Raw genomic sequence first — 23616 nt, 5'->3', positions numbered from 1 at the left:
AATTCTATTTTTTCTGAGAACTGGAAAATTAAAACCTTCCAAATGTCTCTGTGACTTCTGTTTTTGTCTCATTGTTTCTGCAAATTGGTTCATGGAGAAATTTGGTAAATTTTGGAGCTTAGTTGGAATCTGATTTTAAATAGTGCTTTGATAATCTTCTAATTGCTAAGGAAGAATTTGGACTACTTAAACACAAGAGACTGATTCTTGCAGTACTTATAAGATCTTTTTTTTTTTTGAGGCGATAATAAGTTGTTGTTTGGGGGCATACACCACTTCTTGGCTCTTGGCTCAGTTCACAGACCCTTCCCCCATGACATCTCAGATAAAAGAAAGAGCATATCATTTTTAGAAGAAATACAATCAGAGTGCTCCTTAGAAGCAATATTGGTGAGACTTTGTCTTGCTTACTTTGCACACATCCTCAGGAAAGAACAATCAGTAGAAATGGATGTGTGTGGTAAAGCAGAGGGTCAGCAAAAAAGAGGGAAACCCCCAATGAGGTGAATTGACACAATACCCACAACAATGGACTCAAACATACGCACAATCATGAAGATGGCTCAGGATCAGGCAATGTTTTGTTCTGTTATACATAAGGTCGCTATGAGTTGGAGCCAACTTGAAGGCAACTAACAACAACCTCAGCTACACTGTCACAGTGCTGATTTTGTCCCTGTCATAGCATTCATCACATTCTTGAGGGCAAGTGCCTTTTGCCCACTCCTAGATTCCAAAGAACCTGGAGGCTTTATTCTCCAGTGATCCTACTATGGAATTTTATAACATAAGAGGTGCTTAAGGAAGACTTGTTGAATGAACACATGTATTCTAAATGTATTTCAGGGAAAGCTGGAAGTAATTTAGAGGCACTTAGTATCAACTCCTGATATTACGGGCAGGTCACAGCTAATGTTCAACTCTCTAATGGACAAAATAAATAATATTCATTAGGGATTGGTCAAGGCTGTGATTCAGTAGATTAAACAGATCTCACTTTTAAGACCAGAATAGAGGAAAGATGTCTTCAGTTAAATATCAGAGGTGGTGCCATTATTTTTTTGAAACTATTTCTGTGCACAAATCACCATTAAACCACCACTGTTCAAGCTTGTTTCCACCTCACAGCTTTGTTCCTTCAGTCTGGAACATTGCTCCCCCAGATCTTTCACTCTGGCTTTTCCCATCATTCAGGTTCAGGTCAAATGTCAGTTTTTAAGAAACACTGACATTCACTGCCCTATGTAAAGCAGCTCCAGAACCCAGTCCAGTTTAATTATTGCACAGCTAAAAGTTGGGAAAAGCAAAGGCTCCCAAGCCTTGGATGCCAAAAGCAAACCGGGAAACTTCCCACTGCTGTCTGTGTTCTGAAGTGCCACCTACCCTCAGTGGCCACTTTTCTACTTGCTCCTTCTCCATCCACAAGCTGTACTTTTCCTTGCTTTCTTACAAGGTCTATACAGAGCTGGCTACATAATTTACAGAGCCCAGTGCGAAATGAAAATATGCAAATCCGTGTTCAAAACGTAGGAGAAAAATTTTTTTCTTCTGTGGTGTCTCTTGACCTATTTTGCTGTTTATTTCATTTTATTATGCTTCTGGTTGAAGTTTACTGAGCAAATTAGTTTCTCATCCAAAAATTTATACACAAATTGTATTGTGACATTCATTGAAATATCCACAATGTGTCAGCCTTCTTCACCTTTTCCTTTCTACCTGGGTTCTCTGCATCCATTTGTCCAGTTTTCCTGTCCCTTCCTGCCTTCTTGTCTTTGCTTTTGGGCAGGTGTTGCCCATTTGGTCCCCTATACTCGAAAGAACTAAGAAACACATTCTTCGTGTGTGTTATTGTTTGTTTTATAGGCCTGTCTAATCTTTGGCTGAAAGGTGGACTTCAGGAGTGGCTTCAGTTCTGAGTTAGCAGCATGTCCTGGAGCCATAGTCTCGGGGGTTCCTCCAGTCTCTGTCAGACCAGTAAGTCTGATCTTTGTTTTGTGAATTTGAATTTTGTTCCACATTTTCTCCCACTCTGCCCCAGACCCTATATAGTGATCTCTGTCAGAGCAGCCAGTGGTGGTAGCCAGACACCATTTAGTTCTTCTAGGCTCAGGCTGGTGGAGGCTGTGGTTTATGTGATACTTTAATGTCTCGGAGACAGTAGACAATATTAAAACATAAAAAAGCAGGACAAGATAGCTCCAACAAGTGACAAAATAATCATATGTCTGTCTTCTGGAAGAAAAAGCAGTGGAACTACCTGATATGGATTTCAAAAGACTAATATTTAGGGCTCTCCAAGTGATTAAGAGATTAAGGAAATGCCAACAAAATCAGGGAAAAAATAGACAAAATCATGGAAAACACAGACGAAACCAATGAAAACATTGCCAAAATCAATGAAAACAATAGAATAATTTAGGAAAACAATATAAAAAAACATTATAATAAATAAACAGAAATCATACAAAAACAACAACTAGAAATCCAAAAGATAACAAAATTTCAGAAATGGATGATTTGATAGCCTTAGGAATGAATTTGAAACAATGGCAGACAGAATCAGTGAGATTGAAGACAAATCCATGGACACCACTTTGTTTGAGGAAAAACCAGAGAAAAGAATGAAGCAACCTGAAGAGAGCCTAAGAATTATATGGGACACAATCAGGAGCAAAAATTTGCCCATGATCAGAGCTCAAGAACATGACAGAGAATATTGTTGAAGATTTGCTGGCAAAAAACTCCCCAAATATCATGAAAGACAAAAGTCTGGCCATTGAAGAAGCTCAATAAACCCCATATAGGAAAGACCCAAAAGAAAGACACCAAGGCATATCATAATCACAATTGCCAAAATCAAAGACAAAGAATCCTGAGAGCAGAATCCTGAAAAGTCCCTTAAAAAGAGGAAACAATAAAACTTATCTAAGCAGAAACAATGCAGACAAGAAGGCAATGGGATGATATATATAAAACCTTGAAAGAAAAAAATTGCCAAATAAGAATAATATACCCTTCAAAACTCTCACTCAAATGCAATGAAGTTAGGACATTTTCAGATAAACACAAATTAAGGGAATTCATAAAAACCAAACTAAACTTACAAGAAATATTAAAGGGAGTCCTTCCGTTAGAGAATCAACAACATCAGACAACAACCGGAATCAAGGACAAAGGACAGCATCAGCCAGATACCAATTTACGTAAAGAACTCTCAATAATAAAACAAGCTTAAAGACTTAAAACAGGGAAGCTGATGCATCAATTAGTAAATGACTTTCAGTATGGATTATACCTCAGTATAAAGAAAACAAAATTTCTCACAGCAGGACCAATAAGCAACATCGTGATAAATGGAGGAAAGACTGAAGTTGTCAAGGATTTCATTTTAGTTGGATCCACAATCAATGCCCATGGAAACAGCAGTCAGGAAACAAAATGACATGTTGCGTTGGGCAGATCTGTTGCAAAAAACCTCTTTAAATTGTTAAAATCAAAGATGTCACTTTGAGGACTAAGGTGTGCCTGACCCAAGCCACTGTATTTTCGATCACATCATATGCATTCAAAAGCTGGACAATGAATAAGAAAGACAAAGAATTGATGCATTTGAATTATGGTGTTGGTGAAGAGCATTGGGTATACCACAGACTGCCAAAGAACTAACAAATATGTCTTGGAAAACGTACAGCCAGAATGCTCCTTAGAAGCAAGGATGGCGAGTCTTCGTTTCCCATACTTTGGACATGCTATGAGGAGGGACTGGTCCCTGGATAAGGACATCGTGCTTCATAAATTAGAGGGTCAGCAAAAAAGAGCAAGACCTTCAATGAGATGAATTGACACAGTTGCTGCCACAATGGGCTCAAACAGCAAGGATTGTGAGGATGGTGCAGGGTTGGGCACTGTTTCATTCTGTTATGCGTAGGGTAGCTGTGAGTTAGAGCCAAACCGATGGCACCTAACAACAACAGTTAATAGTTTCAAACTACTTAGTATATGCATATGAGATTGGATAAACTCAGTATTTCTTTTTAAATGTATTATTGTAGTCATGAACTATTTTGACTGTCCTGTGGTACTAATAATAAAGGCAGAAACCAGAGAAGAAATAAAGCTGCAAAAGTCTTTTATTCATTTCTATGTAAGAAAGTATTATTTTACTGCATGCTTTTTTAGAACACAGCTTGAATGATTGAATGTTTTCTTTCATTGATATTTAAAAAATTAAGTATTTCACAGATTCTTGAGAACACAGATTCTTGAGAAAGGAATATGACAGAACATTATTTGTTGACTAAATAACTACCTGCCTCTTCTTTCCCAGAGTGTTTTATCATACTCCAACCCCAAACTTCCTTCTTCCCTTTCCATTCTTCAAATTGTAGCTTTCCAGAGCCACTCTCTTGTTTTGGATCCCTGTGCTTAAGAAATCAGATTTAAATCAGAGTTTGAAAACTGGTGTCCTGGGGTCTACATGGGTGAGATAACACGTTAAGTGCTCGACTACCAACTGAAAGGTGGGTAATTTGAATCCACCCAAAGTCATCTTTGAAGAAAGATCTGTCAGTCTACTTCCAAAAGACTACAACCATTGAAAATCCCATGGAGCACAGTTCTACTGAGACACACATGGGGTTGCCATGGGTTGGAATCAACTCAATGGCAACTGGTTTGGTGTTTGTGGTTTAGGGGCTACATGTCGCCTGCATACATGTTGTATTTGATTTTCACAATGTTTAAAAATGGAACAAGAGAACACCATTTACAAGTCAGGACATTACCCACAAAAATGCTGATTTACAAATTTCGTGAAAAATAGGCCATCTGGCAATACTGTCTGCTTTGCCACAAAACATCATGAAAGTGAGTAGCCTAAGCTCCCTTTAGATGGAGCATGCCCAGGAGGGCTCTCCAGCACCCCCACACATTTCTGTTATTTGTCTGAGCCTGGAAGGCTTTGAGTTCTCATAACCCTGGACTTAATCACAGTTTGATACATACCACTGGAATCATGGGCAATAGGAGGAAAAGACATATAAATGTAATTGATAGATCAGAGTATGACTGAGATGGTTTTCTTGAGCTTTGTAGCTCATCACTTTTAAACATTTGCTCAGAGGGCTTACTATCAAACAATATAATAAGCCAAGGAACACAGATAGGGCTTTGCTTCTCTAATCATAATACTAAAAAAAAAAAAAATACTAAATGATTTAATTTCAAAGTTTAAAATTTGATGAGGCAGAATATTTCACTGGGCAGCATTAGACTCATGTAACTGTTAATTCAGTTCAATGCACATACAAGAAGCAAATAAACCAAACCAGTTGCCATCACGTTGAACAGAGTAGAACTGTGCTCTGTAGGATTTTCAGTGGGTGATTTTTCAGAAGTAGATCACTAGGCCTTTCTTCCAAGATGCTTCTGTGTGGATTCAAACCTCCAACCTTTCAGTTTGAATTGAATGAGTTAACATTTACATCACCCAAGGATCCTGAACATCTATGAAGTGCCTATTATATACCAGTCATTGAGTGTGGCACTAGGGTAATTTGTCATTATAACTTGTGGGTTTGGGTAACTTTGCCAGTTATGACATTGTAACTTGGGTTGTCATTCATTGTTATTTTTTTTTTCCTGTTTCAGAAACGTTTAACTGATGTTGCATGAAATTCTTCATTTTGTGAATATATCCAGAGAATATAATTGTACATAAACTAAAAATGCCAGCAATCTCATTGTTTAGTAGCTTAATTATTGAATATCTGTAAGTGTGTCTTTATTCTGAGCTGAATGTGTTTTTTACATCTCATTTGTATCTATCCCCTCTGGTTGTAACCTTGCCCTACTGTACACCTGTTGTGTGTTGAAAGTATTGTTAATCTTAAGTGAATATCATCAGTAAAAGAAGTATTTGATCCTATTAGGTGACTTTTACCCCAGGGTCTTAGTTGATTCATTTGTCTCTTTCTAGGTGATTTCTGTGACTATTAAAGTCCCTTCCTAGAAAAGTTTGGACCATTTCAAGTCTTTAATTGCTTGATTGCTTCCGTTTCAACCTGGAACCAGACCTGGGGAGCCCTAAACCATGTTTCTTACATTTATAACTGTAGATCATAAACATGGCTGCCATCAATATTATCTTGGACAGCTTGTTTAAAATGTGAGTTTCTGGTCTTCTTTTGGAGTTCCTCCCTCTCTCTGTTCCAGCTTTTGTTCCCCAGCCAATTCTGTAAGTCTGGGATGAGGCATCATTGCTACAAACCAGGAAGTGGTGATTTTCTCTTGACTACAAGCTCAGGAATTGTGGGAGTTTCTGAGAGTTCCTAGCCCTTCAGTATTGATCATCTGAACCTTTTTCTCTCCCCTTCCAGTCAGGTTTAATTTCTTTGCATTTAGCCAGTCCATAGTTCCTCTGAGTCCATAATGTATATGATGATAGTCAGTTGTATTTGCATATACACATCTATGACACAAGTATATTAAAAGGCCAAGTGAGCTGGTATTTGTGAAATGTCGACATGCAATCAACTGTAAGAAGGATCACTATTTTTTTTTTTATGACTTTAATGAAAACTGGAACTTTTTGAAGATTTGTCATAGTTTCAACCGGGAAAGTGACACTTATGATGTGAACAGCAGCATTTCCTGATGGCATAATGCAGAGATTGGAGGCTTAGTGTAAATCACATTTAATTGTTCACATGGTAAGTAGACAAACTACAATAGCCACTGTACACAGATCAGTCCTTCATACTCAAAAACAACAAAAAGTAATAACTTCCATTTTTTTGCCCAACAGAGTCCAGTGACCTGGATTTTGTATGTCTTACTGGGCCTCTGGCCAGAGGTTTTTGCAGAGGAGGATCCTGACCGAGCTAGGCCTTAACATTCCCATCTCTTGGGAATCACACATCCTATTCCATAATGGTACTTAGCTTGTTAGTGGTCTGACTTGGTGAATATTTCAAAAAACTTGAATTTTTGGAATATGCAGATATGTCCATGGGTAACAGAAAACTGATTGTCTTTATCTTGTCCCTAAAGAAAACAGAATAAGGGGAAAAAAAATTTAGTGATCCTTTATACAAAGTATTTTCTATTTTTTCCAAGTCATCAAATACTGTGTAGTATGTTGGATATCCATTTAAAAAATATTATAATAATTTTGTGATAAGTTGTTCAACAATGATGTAAGAAAACATTTTGGGATTGATCTTTTAATTAAGCACAATGAGTCATGCTTATGAAACTAAGATTTAAAATGATTGAGGGAGTGTCTCTAAACCTCAAGATAATTAGCTTGATGCTTAAAGCAGAGTAACACTGCGCTGTCTTAGGCAAAGGTCTTTCATATCAAAGCTCTTCAGCTGAGATGCAGTTAGAGTTGAGGCAATTAGCTTATAATTCAGATCAATCTGCTCCTTTTTGACTTTGAACTAATTGAACATCTGCTACACCTGAATAATAAAGGAGTGAGAGGAACAACAACAATGACTCAGTATTAACCGGGAGATTGTCTTTTCATTTTGCTCACTTCTCCTTTTACCTCTAACAGTGTTGTACAGATTTTGGACATAAATCAGGATCAATTGCTCTTAGGTGTAAGTCTAAAGTACACTGTTCAAAATGATTGCCTGTTGGTTCAGTGGTCGATGTCTTGCCTTCCACGTGGGATGGCTGGGTTCGATTTCCAACTAATGCACCTCAAGCACAGCCACTACCTGTCTTTCAATGGAGGCTTGCTGTTGTTCTGATCAAGAACAGGCTTCAGCGGAGCTTCCAGACTAAGACAGACTAGGAAGAAGGGCCTGGAGATCTACTTTCAAAAATCAGCTACTGAAAACACTGTGTGTCACAACTGTCCAATACCCAAATGATCACGGGGATGGCATGAGACTGGGCAGCATTTTGTTCTGTTGTGCATGGATGACATCGCCAGGAGTCAGGGCCAACTCAATGGCAGCTGACAATAACTTTTGCTAGTTAAGGCACCAATTTCACTAAATGGCATTTGGTGGCCTCTTCTGGGAGAATGCATTTGCTCCTACCCTTGAAAGGAAGGCCAGTGTTTCCAAATGCTGGGGTCAATAAAAACAGTGCCACTTAGCAAGCACTCACTCTATTATCTCACTTATTCATCACAAAAACTATGAGGTAATTCCTATTGTGATTCTCTTTTTTACGGAGAAGGAAACCGTGACACAAGATAGACTAAAAAGGTTTCCAAGGTCATGGGATTTGAAAAGTGATAGAGTTAGAATTTTAGTTGTCTAATTACAGAGGCTCACTTCTTAACCACTTTGCTCTAGGAAAAGGAGAGACTATATTTATTTTAGTATGTCTGGTTTCTCCTAAAAGCAAAATGAATAAAATAGCATTTCTAATTTTAACTGTCTATATGAATCCTTTTCCCTAATCTTTTCAATAGCCTGAGATTACTTTTTTCTTAAGCCCAGGAGTGGATTGGATTTCTATATCTAATTAAGGAAAAATTAAAATCTTATCTCTAGTTTTTGGAAAGCTTTGGTTCTTAGAAATCTTGATATTGAAATTATTCTGTAAAATACTTTCTTAGTACAATAATGGAAAAGTTCACAAGGAAATTAGGAATGATGTTTGATATAATTGAAAAGCCAATTCAAGCAAATTGGTTTTCGATAAATCTTTGTAAAATTCTTTGAAAGCTATTAGAAAGTAAACGAATTTACCAAGCAATTGGGGAATAATGAGCTGATTTTTTTTGTGCTACTTTGTTATTTAATCTCTACAAAAGTAAAACAAAATAAAAAAGGACTAAGGTGCACCTGACCCAAGCCACGGTGTTTTCAATTGCCTCATATGCACATGAAAGGAAGACCGAAGAAGAATTGATGCCTTTGAATTGTGATGTTGGCAAAGAATATTGAATATACCATGGGCTGCCAAAAGAACAAACACATCTGTCTTGGAAGAAGTACAACCAAAATGCTCCTTAGAAGCAAGGGTGGCGAGACTGCATCTCACATATCTTGGACATGTTATCAGGAGGGATCAGTCCCTGGAGAAGGACATCATTCTTGGCAGAGTACAGGGTCAGCGGAAAAGAGGAAGACCTTAAATGAGATGGATTGACACAGTGACTACAACAATGGGCTCAAGGATAGCAAAAATTGTGAGGACAGCACAGAAGGGGGCAGTATTTCGTTCTGTTGTGCATAGGGTCTCTATGAGTCAGAACACATTGCAAGGCACCTAACAACAACAACAACAACTCCAAAACACATGTTTAACTTTTACTCAATAGTCTTTTGTATCTAGCAGATGTTATGCCAACCCAGCTGTTGATTTTAAGCCAGTACTGATTTTCTTGTTTTAACAAAATTCTATATTGGCTCAATCTTTAAAATTAAAATAGCTTCTAAATTAGAAATAGATTGTGTTCTAAATAGTTCAATAATCGGCAGTTTGGGATTTGGAAAACATTTTGGTTCAGAAAAATAACATAGTATAAATGTTGGCTTGGTTCTCAAATTATCAGAGCAAATAAATGGAAATGATAAAATTAATAGTATTATAATTATCAGTTTATAATACCACCACGTCTCTGTCAGTTTGTGGAACTGTGGGGGCTTGCGTGTTGCTGGAAGCTATGCCAGTGGTATTCAGATACCAGCAGGACCACCCATGGAGGACGGTTTTCAGCTGAGCTTCCAGACTAAGATGGACTAGGAAGAAGAACCCAGAAGTCTACCTCTGAAAACCATTAGGCAGTGAAAACCTTATGAATAGCAGCAGAACATTGTCTGATATAGTGCTGGAAGATGAGCCCCCCAGGTTGGAAGGCACTCAAAAGATGGCTGGGGAAGAGCTGCCTCCTCAAAGTAGAGTCGATCTTAATGACGTGGATGGAGTAAAGCTTTCAGGACCTTCATTTGCTAAGGCCGCGCGACTCAAAATGTTAAGAAAGAGCTACAAACATCCATTAGTAATTGGAACCTGGAATGTACGAAGTATGGATCTAGGAAAACTGGAAATCATCAAAAATGAAATGGAACACATAAACATCGATAACCTAGGCATTAGTGAGCGGAAATGGACTGGTATTGGCCATTTTGTATCAGACAATCATACAGTCTACTATTCTGGGAATGACAAATCGAAGAGGAATGGCGCTGCATTCATTGTCAAAAAGAACGTTTCAAGATCTATCCTGAAGTACAACACTGTCAGTGATAGGATAATATCCATACGCCTACAACGATTTTTTACAAGGAAGACCAGTTAATGCAACTATTATTCAAATTTGCCTACCAACCACTAGGGCCAAAGATGAAGACATAGAAGATTTTTATCAGCTGTTGCAGTCTGAAATTGAATGTATTATAATGACATGTGCAAAGAGCTGGAGATGGAAAACCAAAAGGGAAGAACACACTCGGTGTTTCTCAAGCTGAAAGAACTGAAGAAAAAATTTAAACCCTGAGTTGCAATAGTGAAGGATTTTCTGGGGAAAATATCAAACGACACAGGAAGCATCAAAAGAAGATGGAAGGAATACACAGAGTCATTATACCAAAAAGAATTGGTCAATGTTCAACCATTTCAAGAGGTGGCATATGATCAGGAACCGATGGTACTGAAGGAAAAAGTCCAAGCTGCTCTGAAGGGATTGGTGAAAAACAAGGATCCAGGAATTGATGGAATATCAGTTGAGATGTTTGAACAAACAGATGCAACGCTGGAGGTGCTCACTGGTCTATGCCAAGAAATACGGAAGACACCTTCCTGTCCAACTGACTGGAAAAGATCCATATTTATGCCTATTCCCAAGAAAGATGATCCAACCAAATGTGGAAATTATAGAACAATATTATTAATATTACACACAAACAAAATTCTGCTGAAGATCATTCAAAAATGGTTGCAGTAGTGTATTGACAGGGAACTGCCAGAATTCAGGCTGGTTTCAGAAGAGAACATGGAACCAGAGATATCATTGCTGATGTCAGGTGGATCCTGGCTAAAAGCAGAGAATACCAGAAGGATGTTTACCTGTGTTTTATTGACTGTGCAAAGGCATTCGACTATGTGGATCATAACAAATTATAGATAACGTTGTGAAGACTGGGAATTCCAGAACACTTAATTGTGTTCATGAGGAACCTTTACATAGATCAAGAGGCAATTGTTGGGACAGAACGAGGGGATATTGATTGGTTTAAAGTCAGGAAAGGTGTGTGTCAGGGTTGTATTCTTTCACCATACCTATTCAACCTGTATGCTGTATACGAAAAGCTGGACTATATGAAGAAGAACAGGGCATCAGGATTGGAGGAAGACTCATTAACAACCTGCATTATGCAGATGACACAACCTTGCTTGCTGAAAGTGAAGAGGACTTGAAGCACTTACTCATGAAGAACAAAGACCACAGCCTTCAGTATAGATTGCACCTCAACATAAAAAAAACAAAAATCCTCACAAGTGGACCAATGAGCAACACCATGATAAATGGAGAAAAGATTGAAGTTGTCAAGGATTTCATTTTACTTGGGTCCACAATCAACAGCCATGAAAACAGCAATCAAGAAATCAAAAGACGCATTGCATTGGGTAAATCTGCTACAAGGACCTCTTTAAAGTGTTGAAGAGCAAAGACGTCACCTTGAAGACTAAGGTACGCCTGACCCAAGCCGTGGTATTTCCAGTTGCATCATATGCATGTGAAAGCTGGACCATGAATAAGAAAGACCGAAGAAGAATTGACACCTTTGAATTGTGGTGTTGGCAAAGAATGTTGAATATACCATGGACTGCCAAAAGAATGAACAAATCTGTCTTAGAAGTACAGCCAGAATTCTTCTTAGAGGCAAGGATGGCAAGACTGTGTTTTACATACTTTGGACATGTTGTCAGGAGGGATCAGTCCCTGGAGAAGGACATCATGCTTGGCAGAGTAGAGGGTCAGTGGAAAAGAGGAAGACTCTCAACGAGGTAGATTGACCCAGTGGCTGCAACAATGAGCTCAAGTATAACAATGATTGTAAGGATGGCTCAGGATCGGGCAGTGTTTCGTTCTGTTGTGCCTAGGGTTGCTATGAGTCAGAACCGACTGGATGACACCTAACAACAACAACAACAACAACAACAACAACAGTTATCAGTTAGAGTTGTAGGTCTGTGAAAATATAATAGTTTTAATGTATAAAAAACAGATTATAATATATGCACTGTAGAATTTCAAAATATGTAGTCATATGCCTGGAAAGATATACATCAAAATCTAAAAGGTAGTAATTTTGGTAGTGGGATTTTGGAGGAATTTTCCTTTGTATACGTTTTACTTTGCATATTGTATTTATATTTTATAATTGCCATCTTTTTTTTTTACAATAAACATTTAGTGATTTTATTATTGGAAATAATAATTTTACTCTTTTTTAAAGGCAAAGGACATATCTTTGTTTTCTCTTCCCTCTTTGAAAACACTTGACTGTTGGAACCCAGTAGTTGGATGTACAGTTCTTATTTCCATTTCCAGTACCTGACCTGCCAACAAACTTTGTTGGCTCTACCTTCAAACCAGATCCAGAAACTACAGCGATTGTTACCATCCTTGACTAATCATCTCTTGCCTAGATTATTTTATAGCTTTATAACTGGCCTCCTTGCCTTCTGTATTGCTCTCCTGCAGTCTTTCCACAACCAGGCTCAGAACATGATCCTTTTAAAATGAAAAGAGCATGTTATGTGCCTCAATTCACTTAGAACAAATTCAGAGTCATTGTAGGAGGTGAAAGGCCATTTCTTGGCTGTTGGCCTTTATCTCTTATTGATCTCTGGCTTGCTTGCTGGATTCCAGGCACACTGGCCTCCTTAGTTGTCCTTCAACACACCCAAGTCCTTTGCATTTGTTCTTCTCAGGACCTGGGGTGTTCATCCCTCAGATATCCTCAGGACTCTCTCTTTCTTCTTGATTCCAATGGTGAGACATTTTCTGGCCATGATATAAAACAATTTCAACAATCCTTTCTCCTCTAATACTTTTTTCTACCTTTTGTTACTTTGTCTTTCTCTTTAGTACTTATTTCCTTCTAACATAATATGCACTTTACATATTTTCTTCTTTATTTAATATCATGCTACATAGACTATAAGTGCCACGTGAGCAGGGATTTTTGACAATTTTATTCTCTGTTGTATGATTAGGGTCTACAACCCTGCCTGGCACATACTACACAGGCTGTATTTGATGAATCAATGAATATATGTAATAAAAGTATAAAAACATAGAGTGAAAGGATAGAAAGAATGGAAACAAAATTCCTGATGATACTTGCTTTAGGGGAGGACTAGAGAAGAGAGCTATGCGAACCCCCTCTTGATTAGTGATAATTTTTGCTCTGCATGTGAAGCTTTTGCCAGTTTTCTTTGCCTGGCTGAGTTCAGTTGTCTTTCTTGACTCAGGCTGTGCTCTCTGCTTCTAGAATTGAGCTTTCTACAAGTGAACATCATTTTCATCTTGCCTTCTGAAATTCAAATATAACTGGCTCAACCCTCCTACCTCACATCTGTGGGAAGTCCATTGCTCTTGCTAATATTTATGAGAATTCCTTAAGGCCTCCTACTTATAACTCTCCCATGATTTGATTTCCTGCCACTGCTGAATTTGATGATTCACTATTCTCTCAGTAGCCATGTTTGTCCCCCTTTCTCTTCCTTGTGATAAGCTAATCAAGAAACCCAGACTCTTTTTTTGATTTTCCTCCTTGCACTTGCACAAGACAAATGTGTACAAGTCTTTTGCTAAAGAGTCAGGGTCTAACTGGGAGTTGGATGAGAAGAATGTGGAATGTGTGAGAGGGAAGGCCAATCTCCAGGACAGTAGAGAAGATCAAGTAATACTTGGCATTAGACAACCTTGTTCTGAAAGGTCTCTTGGCTTCACCCACTACAGGGACCACTGGCTAAGTTTCCTTGCAAAGACCCCCAGCCTCACCCTCAAACGTTTTCTCAAATCTCTCCGATTTTTAGGTTGTTCTCAACTTGAATATCAACTCACGTATTTTAAAGAGCACTTCAGTTGTCTCTTTGTCTCTTGGCTCTTTGGGGTTATACCTGAAGGGTCCCCTTTTTTTTTTTTTTTTTTTTAATACTCCCTCAGAAGCCTATAATACTCTGCCTACATGAGGACAATTCTCTCTCAGAGAGGAATTCTGTGGTCAGCTCTAAAATAACTGTCTTGTCTCCCTGAGAGGCACATTATTGCAATGGGGAGTTTATATGTGAGTCTTCGTCATTACATGAGCATTTTGAGCATAGGATTTTATCTCTTACTGAATATTTTTTATCACCAGTGACTACCTCAAAAACACTGTATGATTATTAATATTTGACAAACAAATGAAGACATATTAAGTTTTCCACTTATTAGAGACCTCTATCTGAGAGTGCCATTTGATCTCAAATAAGTTTGTCTCTTTTGATTCCCCAGAATGGACATAGTGAGATGGAAATTATCTTGGCCTAATATGCTATTTCGCTTTGTGTCCACCATTAGATAAGACCCTGATTATCCAGGGGGGATATCTCAGTAACCATCATACCATACACTTGTACACTACCTTGATACATACTGTTCATTACCTGCAACCAAAAATATGTTCGGGTAAAGCTCTTTGGCTGAAACTATGGCTGGTACAAGAATCTGCTGCAAACATCTTTTCTTCATTGTCTTGCTTCTTAACTGAAGAACTAACCAGTGATTTAAATGTTCCTTGAGGTTTTAGAATTCCAGTACTTGGAAGTCTTTTTCCAGTTTTCCAGGGATCAATTGCAGCAAATGAATTAACTGATGAGGAAATGGAATAGCGTCTTATGATCATAACATTGCCTGTACAGGAGACAAAAAATTAAAGTTCAAAAATTCTACCCTTAATGATTCAATAGGGATCGTTCTGAGCACACTTTCAGCATTCACAGTGCAATATATATATATGTATATGAGTGTGTACGTGTACATGTATGTATGTATATATGCATGTATGTGATGCAAAGAGTTAATGCACTCAGCTGATAACCAAAAAGTAGGAGGTTCTAATATGCCCAGAGTCACCTCAGAAGAAAGGCCTGGAGGTCTACTTCCGAAAAATCAGCCACTGAAAGCCCTATGGAGAACAGTTCTACTCTGACACAAATGGGGTCACCCTGAGTTGGAGTCAGTTTGACTGCAACTATTTTTTTTAAGTATGTATGTATGAGTATACACACACACTCACATATATTATTTGTGGTAAATATACATATAACATATATGGTTAAGTGCTACGGCTGCTAACCAAAGGGTTGGCAGTTCAAATCCACCAGGCGCTCCTTGGAAACTCTATGGGGGCAGTTCTACTCTGTCCTATAGGGTCGCTATGAATCGGAATCGACTCGATACATATAACAAAACATTTACCGTTTCAATACAATTACCAAGCAGCAGTGCCCCTCAGCTGTAGTATGGCTCTAGGCCCTCAGGTGTTGATGGAAGGAATGTGTCTCCACTCATGAAAAGCCTTTCTTTATCTCACTACAGCTGTCACAGAATAATCAGAAGAACTTTTAGTGATTTGCTTCCAGTTCATCTTTAATTAAATTTTTCCTTTTCTTAAAGTGAAATTCACATTTCTGATTTTTATATTGTTCTTTCTCATAGAATGGGTTTATTATCCTGTTTTCTAAAGGGGCTTGGGCAAGTTACTTAATCTCTCCGGGTCCTGTACTCTCAAATGTATTTAGTTGCAAGAATAAATTCCAATTAAAATTGGCAATATATGATATCCTACCTGAATCTAGAGACTATCTCAAGAAGAGATTTGACACGTTGAACATGAATGACCGAAGGCCAGACGAGTTGTGGGATGACATCAAGGACATCATACATGAAGAAAGCAAGAGGTCATTAAAAAGATAGGAAAGAAAGAAAAGACCAAAAGGGATGTCAAAAGAGACTCTGAATCTTGCTCTTGAACATCAACTAGCTAAAGCAATAGGCAGAAATGATGTAGTAAAAGAGCTGAACAGAAGATTTCAAAGAGGGGCTTGAGAAGGCAAAATAAAGTATTATAATGACATGTACATGACCTGGAGATAAAAAACCAAAAGGGAAAAACATGCTGCGCATTTCCCAAGCTGGAAGAACTGAAGAAAAAATTCAAGCCTTGAGTTGCCATATTGAAGGATTCTATGGGGGAAAATATTAAACGACTCAGGAAGCATCAAATGAAGATGGAAGGAATATAGAGTCATTGTACCAGAAAGAATTGGTCGACCTTCAACCATTTCAGGAGGTAGCATATGATCAGGAACTGATGGTACAGAAGGAAGAAGTCCAAGCTGCACTGAAGGCACTGGTGAAAAAGCAAGGCTCCAGGAATTGACAGAATATCGATTGAGATGCTTCAACCAATGGATGCAGCACTGGAAGTGCTCATTCATCTACGCCAAGAAATTTGGAAGACAGCTACTTGGCCAACCAACTGGAAGAGATCCATATTTATGCCTATTCCCAAGAAAGGTGATCCAACCAAATGTGGAAATTATTGAACTATATTACTAATACCACATGCAAGTGAAATTTTGCTGAAGATCATTCAAAAGCTGCTGCAGCAATATATCAGCAGGGAACTGCCAGAAATTCCAGCCAGATTCAGAAAAGGATGTAGAACCAGGAATATCATTGCCGATATGAGATGGTTCCTGGCTGAAAGCAGAGAATACCAGAAAGATGTTTACCTGCTTTTTACCGACTGTGCAAGGGCATTCAACTGTGTGGATCATAACAAATTATGGATGACATTGAGAAGAATGGGAATTCCGGAACACTTAATTGTGCTCATGAGGAATCTGCATATAGATCAAGAGGCAGTCATTTGAACAGAACAAGGGGATGCTGCCTGGTTTATAGTCAGGAATGGTGTGTGTCAGGGTTGTATCCTTTCACCATACCTATTCCATCTGTATGCTGAGCAAATACTCCAGGAAGCTGGACTATATGAAGAAGAATGGGGCATCAAGATTGGAGGAAGATGCATTAATGACCTGAGTTATGCAGATGACACAACCTTGCTTGCTGAAAGTGAAGAGGACTTGAAGTACTTACTGATGAAGATTAAAGACCACAGCCTTCAGTATGGATTATATCTCAAAATAAAACAAAAATCCTCACAACTGGACCAATAAGCAACATCATGATAAACGGAGAAAAGATTGAAGTTGTCAAGGATTTCATTTTACTTGGATGCACAATCAAGACCCATGGAAGCAGTAGGCAAGAAATCAAAAGACACATTGCATTGGGCAAATCTGCTGCAAAGGACCTCTTTCAAGTGTTGAAAGGAGAGATGTCACCTTGAAGACTAAGGTGTGCCTGACCCAAGCTATGGTGTTTTCATTTGCCTGATATGCATGCTAAAGTTGGACGATGAATAAGGAAGACTTCGGAAGAATGGATGCCTTTGGATTATGGTGTTGGCGAAGAATAAGGTGCACCTGACCCAAGCCATGGTGTTTTCAGTTGTCTTATATGCATGCGAAAGGAAGACTGAAGAAGAATTGATGCCTTTGAATTGTGGTGTTGGCGAAGAATATTGACTATACCATGGGTTGCCAAAAGAATGAACAAATCTGTCTTGGAAGAAGTACAACTAGAATGCTCTTTAGAGGCAAGGATGGCAAGGCTATGTCTCACATACTTTGGACATGTTATCAGGAAAGCTCCGTCCCTGGAGGAGACATCATGCTTGGTAAAGTACAGGGTCAGAGGCCATCAACAAGATGAATTGACACAGTGGCTGCAGCAATTAGATCAGGCATAGCAGCAATTGTGAGGATGGTGAAGGACCAGACAGTGTTTCCTTCTGTCGCACATAGGATAACTTACTAGGAACGGACTTGACGGTACCTAACAACAACAACAACAATATGATTACAACTACTAACAAAGATTATTATGCTCAAGTTGAATGATATTTTTTTCTGACATATCCAATTATATTACAATGACAACTACTACTGAGTAATGTATGTTCACTTTTACTTGCACCATCTCATTTAATCCTCTCAATAGCCCTATGAAAGATTTTATCACTATCCCTATTTAAAAATGAGAAGAGTGACCATAAAAGCATGTTACATTCACAGAATTATAGAACTTTACAGCTAGAAGAGGCCTTGGAAGGCATCTAGTCCAATCTATTCAATTTTACAAGAGAATTCCAGGATCAAAGATTTTATGTGACTTGCCCAGTGTTCAACAACTTTTATAAAACTGGGACTACAACCCAGGTCTCCTGATACTCGGGGCAGTTTTTTTTTTTTTTTTCTTTTCCCTCTCAATCATGTCACTTACTCTTATAATTGTTGATCACATATAAGACACAAATAAATATATAAAGTTACATATCTGGGCCCCCAAGCATAAATTTAAATTGCATTTCCTTTTGTATTTTATTTGCAACTGGCAAGAGTTTCCAATATTTCTTTGAACATTCTTCACCAGTCATTGTCAAATTTAATGCTAATATACTCTTAACAAGAAAAAAATCCATATTCCTGAAAAAAATTAATGCTAATATCCTTATTATATGTTACCACCCGCATGCTGAAGAAATATGATATCAATTATGTTTTTAGGCCTAACTAATATTCTAATACACTAAGCTTCATAGCATGCAGGCCTTGAGCGTTTAGTGTTCTTTAAACATCAGCATAACACTTGTTTCAGAATAGGACAGAGATATACCAAGACCTAACTTACTTACTCTTTAGAATACCCACTAATCCACTGCCATGGAGTCGATTCCGACTCATAGCAACCCTATAGGACAGAGTAGAACTGCCCCACAGAGTTTCCAAGGAGCGCCTGGTGAATTCGAACTGCCAACCTTTTGGTTAGCAGCCTTAGTACTTAACCACTACGCCACCAGGGTTTCCCTCTTTAGGACAAAACCCACTGCCGTTGAGTTGATTCTGACTCATAGCGACCCTATAGAACAGAGTAGAAATGCCCCATAGAGTTTCCAAGGAGCACCTGGTGGATTTGAACTGCTGAACTCTTGGTTAGCAGCTGTAGCACTTAACCACTACGCCACCAGGGTTTCCCTTTAAGCACCATAAAAAACAGACTTAAAGGAGTGTTATTTACCTTGGAAATAATACAGTGATTCTAAGCTGGGGGCAATTTTGCCCCCCAGGTGGCATTTTGAAATGTCTGGAGATATTTTTGATTGTCTTGACTGGGGGGAGGCAGGTACTATTGGCAGCTGTTGCTAAACATCTTGCAATGCCCAGAGGTAGCCCCTACAACAAATAATCCAAAAACCAGAATGGAACCCAATGTTGTCAAGTAGATTCTGACTCATAGTGACCCCAATAGAACAGTGTAGAACTTCCCCATGGGATTTCCAAAGCTGTAATCTGTAATCTTTATGAGGAAACCCTGGTGGCATAGTGGTTAAGTGCTATGGCTGCTAACCAAGAGGTTGGCAGTTCAAATCCGCCAGGCACTCCTTGGAAACTGTTAGGCAGTTCTACTCTGTCCTATAGGGTTGATATGAGTCGGAAACGACTCGACGGCAGTGGGTTTTTTTTTTTGGGTAATCTTTATGAAAAAAGACTGCCACATCTTTCTCCCACACAGTGGCCAGTGGGTCCGAACTACAGAACTTTTGGTTAGCAGTTGAACACTTTAACCATTTGGCCACCAAGCCTCCGTTTAACAAAGAAGTATTGAATCCAAGATGTCAATAGTACAGAGGTTGAGAAACCCTGGAGTAAGGGTACATTACATTCCACCAGGAGAAAGTCTAACCTTCTTGTAGGTTAAGCTCTCACAGTTTTATTAAATAACTAGCAGACAGTTCTACTCAGATCCAGAGTTGTACCTGACAAAAAGGCAAAATACCCTAATGGAATCTGTTTCTAGCTTTGAAATACAGAGTCCCATACTAGAGGGAGACCACTCTACGAGACAGAGAACCCACTGGTAACTATGACAGTTTCCATTGTGAAGCTGTTCAGAGTCCCTAAATGGCATTGATTGCAGCCTTTGACAGATGGTTTTAAGAGATCTGAGTATTTAACTATGTGTATGTCAATTTTATTTGAATTTGTTGTGCTTAGGTGAGCACTGACAATTTAAACGTGAAGCATATTTCTCTGCTGTTTTCTGACCTCACGTATAATCTTCAGTCAAAATTTCTTTCCCACACAAGGTGAGAGATTCGATAATTTAGAACATACCAAACACTGGCTTCATGTTTTGAAGTCTCCAGTCTGTAGAATAGGTTGAATTATGTACAGTACACTCATTTAGGGTGATAAAATTTTTTGTAAAAGGTGGATAAGAAATAATATCTGTTATTTGTGTGTGCTTACCAGATGCTATGCTAAGCTCTTACCCTAAGTTATTGCATTTAAGCATACGACTCTCTGATATAGATACTATGATGATTCCTACTTCCAGATGAAGAAAATGAAGGTTAAAGATATTCAATAATGAGCTCAGATTCAAGCAGATAATGACTGACAAATCACTTGCAAACAGATTGACCCAACTCTGCTATCCATGCCTGTAACTATTGTGCAGTGCTGTTCTTGCTCAGTAAGTGAGCCAGCCATTTGACATACACACATTCAGTGTTCTCTTATGTAGCATTTGAATATTGAAATCAAGGGAGAAAAACACATTATTTTGACAGTGATCGATTACCACAAACTTGTCATTCTTATGATGACATATCTAGAGTTTGTTGTTAAAACAGCTTGCTAGAAGATGCTGAAGAAATCTTTGTCTACGGATTCAGAGCTAAGCTACCAGGAGAAAAAGAACGAAATTCCCTACCATTAATGAAGGCAGTGTTGGTTCAGTGGTAGAATTCTTGCCTTCTATAGAAAAAAAAAAAAAAATTTTTTTTTTTCTATGCAGGAGACCAGGGTTCCATTCCTAGCCAGTGCCGCTCATGCACAGATACCACCTGACTGTCAGTGGAGGTTTGCATGTTACTATGATGCTGAGCAGGTTTCAGTGAAGTTACCAGACTAAGACAGATTAGGAAGAAAGGCCTGGCTATTTATGTCTGAAAATCATCCAGTGAAAACCAACCGGCCTATACACAACTGATGTTGGATATAGTGCAGGACTGAGCAGAGCTAGGTTCCATGCTAACAGGGTTGCCATGAGTTGGGGACTTACTCAATGATAGCTAACAAAAACAACAAAAATCTCAATTTATGCAGTGATGTGATGAGCATAATAAGCCTAGTATTTAGGAGGTATTTTGCAAAGGTGGCCACACCCCAGAAGAGCAATGAACGTTCAGTACCTTGGGGTTCCCGAGAAGCTGGTGCTGAAACAGTGGAAATACTACCAGGTAGAGTGGCTGAAGATTGTGCAGGGACTTCTCCTAGGTTACCAAGATCTGTGGCTTCCTCTTCTCTTGCATCTTCTGATTCTTCCTCTGAGCCTAAGGGTCTTTGATTACTTGAAGTCAGTTTCATCCGGAGGGCGCGATTGTCTTTCTCCAGTTTATTGATCTCTGCCTGCGTTTCCTGGATAACTTGCATCAGCTGGATATTAGCTTCCATTGTCTTTTCCCAGGTCTGTCTGGTTTGCTCCTACAAGGAAGCCAGGTCATCATTTGCTCATGAACTAAATGCAGTGGTACTGGTGGATCCCACTCTTAAACCTTCCCGAACGATGCACATCACTCAGCTCTGTGTCACCTTTCAGCACTAGAGCAATTAGACTGTCAAGGGAGGTAAGGGATCACCATGACTTATTCATTCTGGGTGTTGTTTTTCAGAACAGAGCTTTCCTTTGTATCTTTCATTTCATATCCATCCACAGTTCTAGAATAATTGCTTTGTATCTGAAGAAAAGGAAACACCCTAATATTTTCCAGGGAAGAATGGTTTCTTATTCCTGCCGTGAACTCACCATCATATCAGCAACTCAAAGTCTTTCTTTTGTTGATCCTTCCAGGACCAAATATTTCTTTTAGTTGCCGTCTGCCACTAATGGATCAAAGCTGGTGCTTATCAATAATGCTCTGTGTTCTCTGCAAAATATGTCACATTCTGTACTCTTACGCTAAATTATTAATTTTGATACCTGTTGATTAAAGAAGTATAACCTTTATACCAGAAGTTACATGAACTGTGGTGATATTATTTAAATATGATGTTAATGTTTTTGTTGTTAAGTGCTATCCAGTCCATTCCAACTCATAATGGCCCTATCTACAACAGAACAAAACATTGCCTGGTCCTATGCCATCCTCTCAGTCGTTATGGTTGAGCTCATTGTTGCAAACACTGTGTCAATGCCTCTCACTGAGGGTCTTCCTCTTTTTCACTGTCCTGCTCTATAAGCGTAATGTGCTTCTCCAGGAACTGGTCCCTCGTGATAACATGTCCAAAGTATGTGAGACGAAGTCTCGCCATCCTTGCTTCTAAGGAGCATTCTGGCCGTACTTCTTCCAAGACAGATTTGTTGGTTCGGCAGTCCATGGTATATTCAATATTCTTCACCAACATCATAATTCAAAGGCATCAATTCTTTTCTTTGGTTCAACATGTTTGTATTACTCTTGACATCATTAGTCATGGGTACTTATCTAGTGCTTTTCATATGCATGATCTCATTTAATCTCTTTATGAATTGGATATTGTCTTTATTTTACAGATGCGGAAACTGAGGTTTAAAAAATGAAATGAATCGCCCAATTCCTTCACCACTTCAATTCAGCCTAAATATTCAGGAAATGTAAAAATTTCTATGACAATGAAAAATAGTGTTGGATTCAATTTTCCTATTTTAAGTAATATAGAATCTATTTTGGAGCCCTGGTGGTGCAGTAGTTAAGGGCTCAAGCTGCTAACTAAAAGGGTGGCAGTTCAAATCCACCAGCTTCTCCTTGGAAACCCTATGGGGCAGTTCTATCTTGTTCCATAGGGTCACTGTGAGTCAGAGCCAACTAAATGAGAATGGGTTTTCTTTTCATTTTTAGAATCTATTTTAAACTAATATTGACTTCTAGCTACAACACTATCTTCTATATTTTTTGAGTTTATAAATTTGTAAATTGTTTTAGGTAACAAAATATAACTTCAACTCATCAAATATAGTTTCTCTTCAGACTATAGAATTAATTTAAGGCATATTTGGTATTACAAAAGCTAATGTTACAAGCCTTAAAATTGTAATATTCAGTTAAATTAGTAATAAATATATTTTTCACAAGCCTGTATTAGCTTCCTATTGCTGTTCTGATAAATTACCACCAATTTAGTGGTTTAAAACAACACATTTATTTTTTTATATTTCTGGAGATCCAAGGTCCTAAATTGTACCTCACTGAGGTAAAATCAAGGTGTCCACAAGGCTGTGTTTCTTTCTAGAGACTCCAGGGGAAGATTCTGCTTTCTTGCTTTTTATAGCTTCTAGAGGCTGCCTGCATTCCTTGACCCTATTCCTCCATCTTTAAATCCAGCAGCCTTAGGCTGAGTCTTTCCCATACTTCCACCTCTCTTGTTCTCTCTCCTACCTTCCTCTTCTTTTTTATAAAGACTCCTGTGATTATAGTG

At 38.5% G+C, this 23616-nt stretch overlaps 1 protein-coding gene across 1 annotated transcript; it reads right to left on the bottom strand.

Moving 5' to 3' along the window:
* Positions 1-6920: 6920 nt before the first annotated feature.
* Positions 6921-21615, bottom strand: CCDC195 (coiled-coil domain containing 195). The gene is made up of 3 exons (XM_049888327.1): positions 21354-21615; positions 14632-14878; positions 6921-7044 (listed from the first exon to the last, which is right to left on the bottom strand). Exons 1-3 carry the CDS (start codon positions 21613-21615, stop codon positions 6921-6923), a joined length of 633 nt encoding a protein of 210 aa, XP_049744284.1.
* Positions 21616-23616: the final 2001 nt, after the last annotated feature.

The sequence above is a fragment of the Elephas maximus genome, chromosome 6 (genome assembly GCF_024166365.1).
Source record: "Elephas maximus indicus isolate mEleMax1 chromosome 6, mEleMax1 primary haplotype, whole genome shotgun sequence".
Lineage (NCBI taxonomy): Eukaryota > Metazoa > Chordata > Mammalia > Proboscidea > Elephantidae > Elephas > Elephas maximus.
The sequence above is the reverse complement of the archived record's forward strand: the minus strand, read 5'-3'. Positions and strand labels throughout refer to the sequence as shown.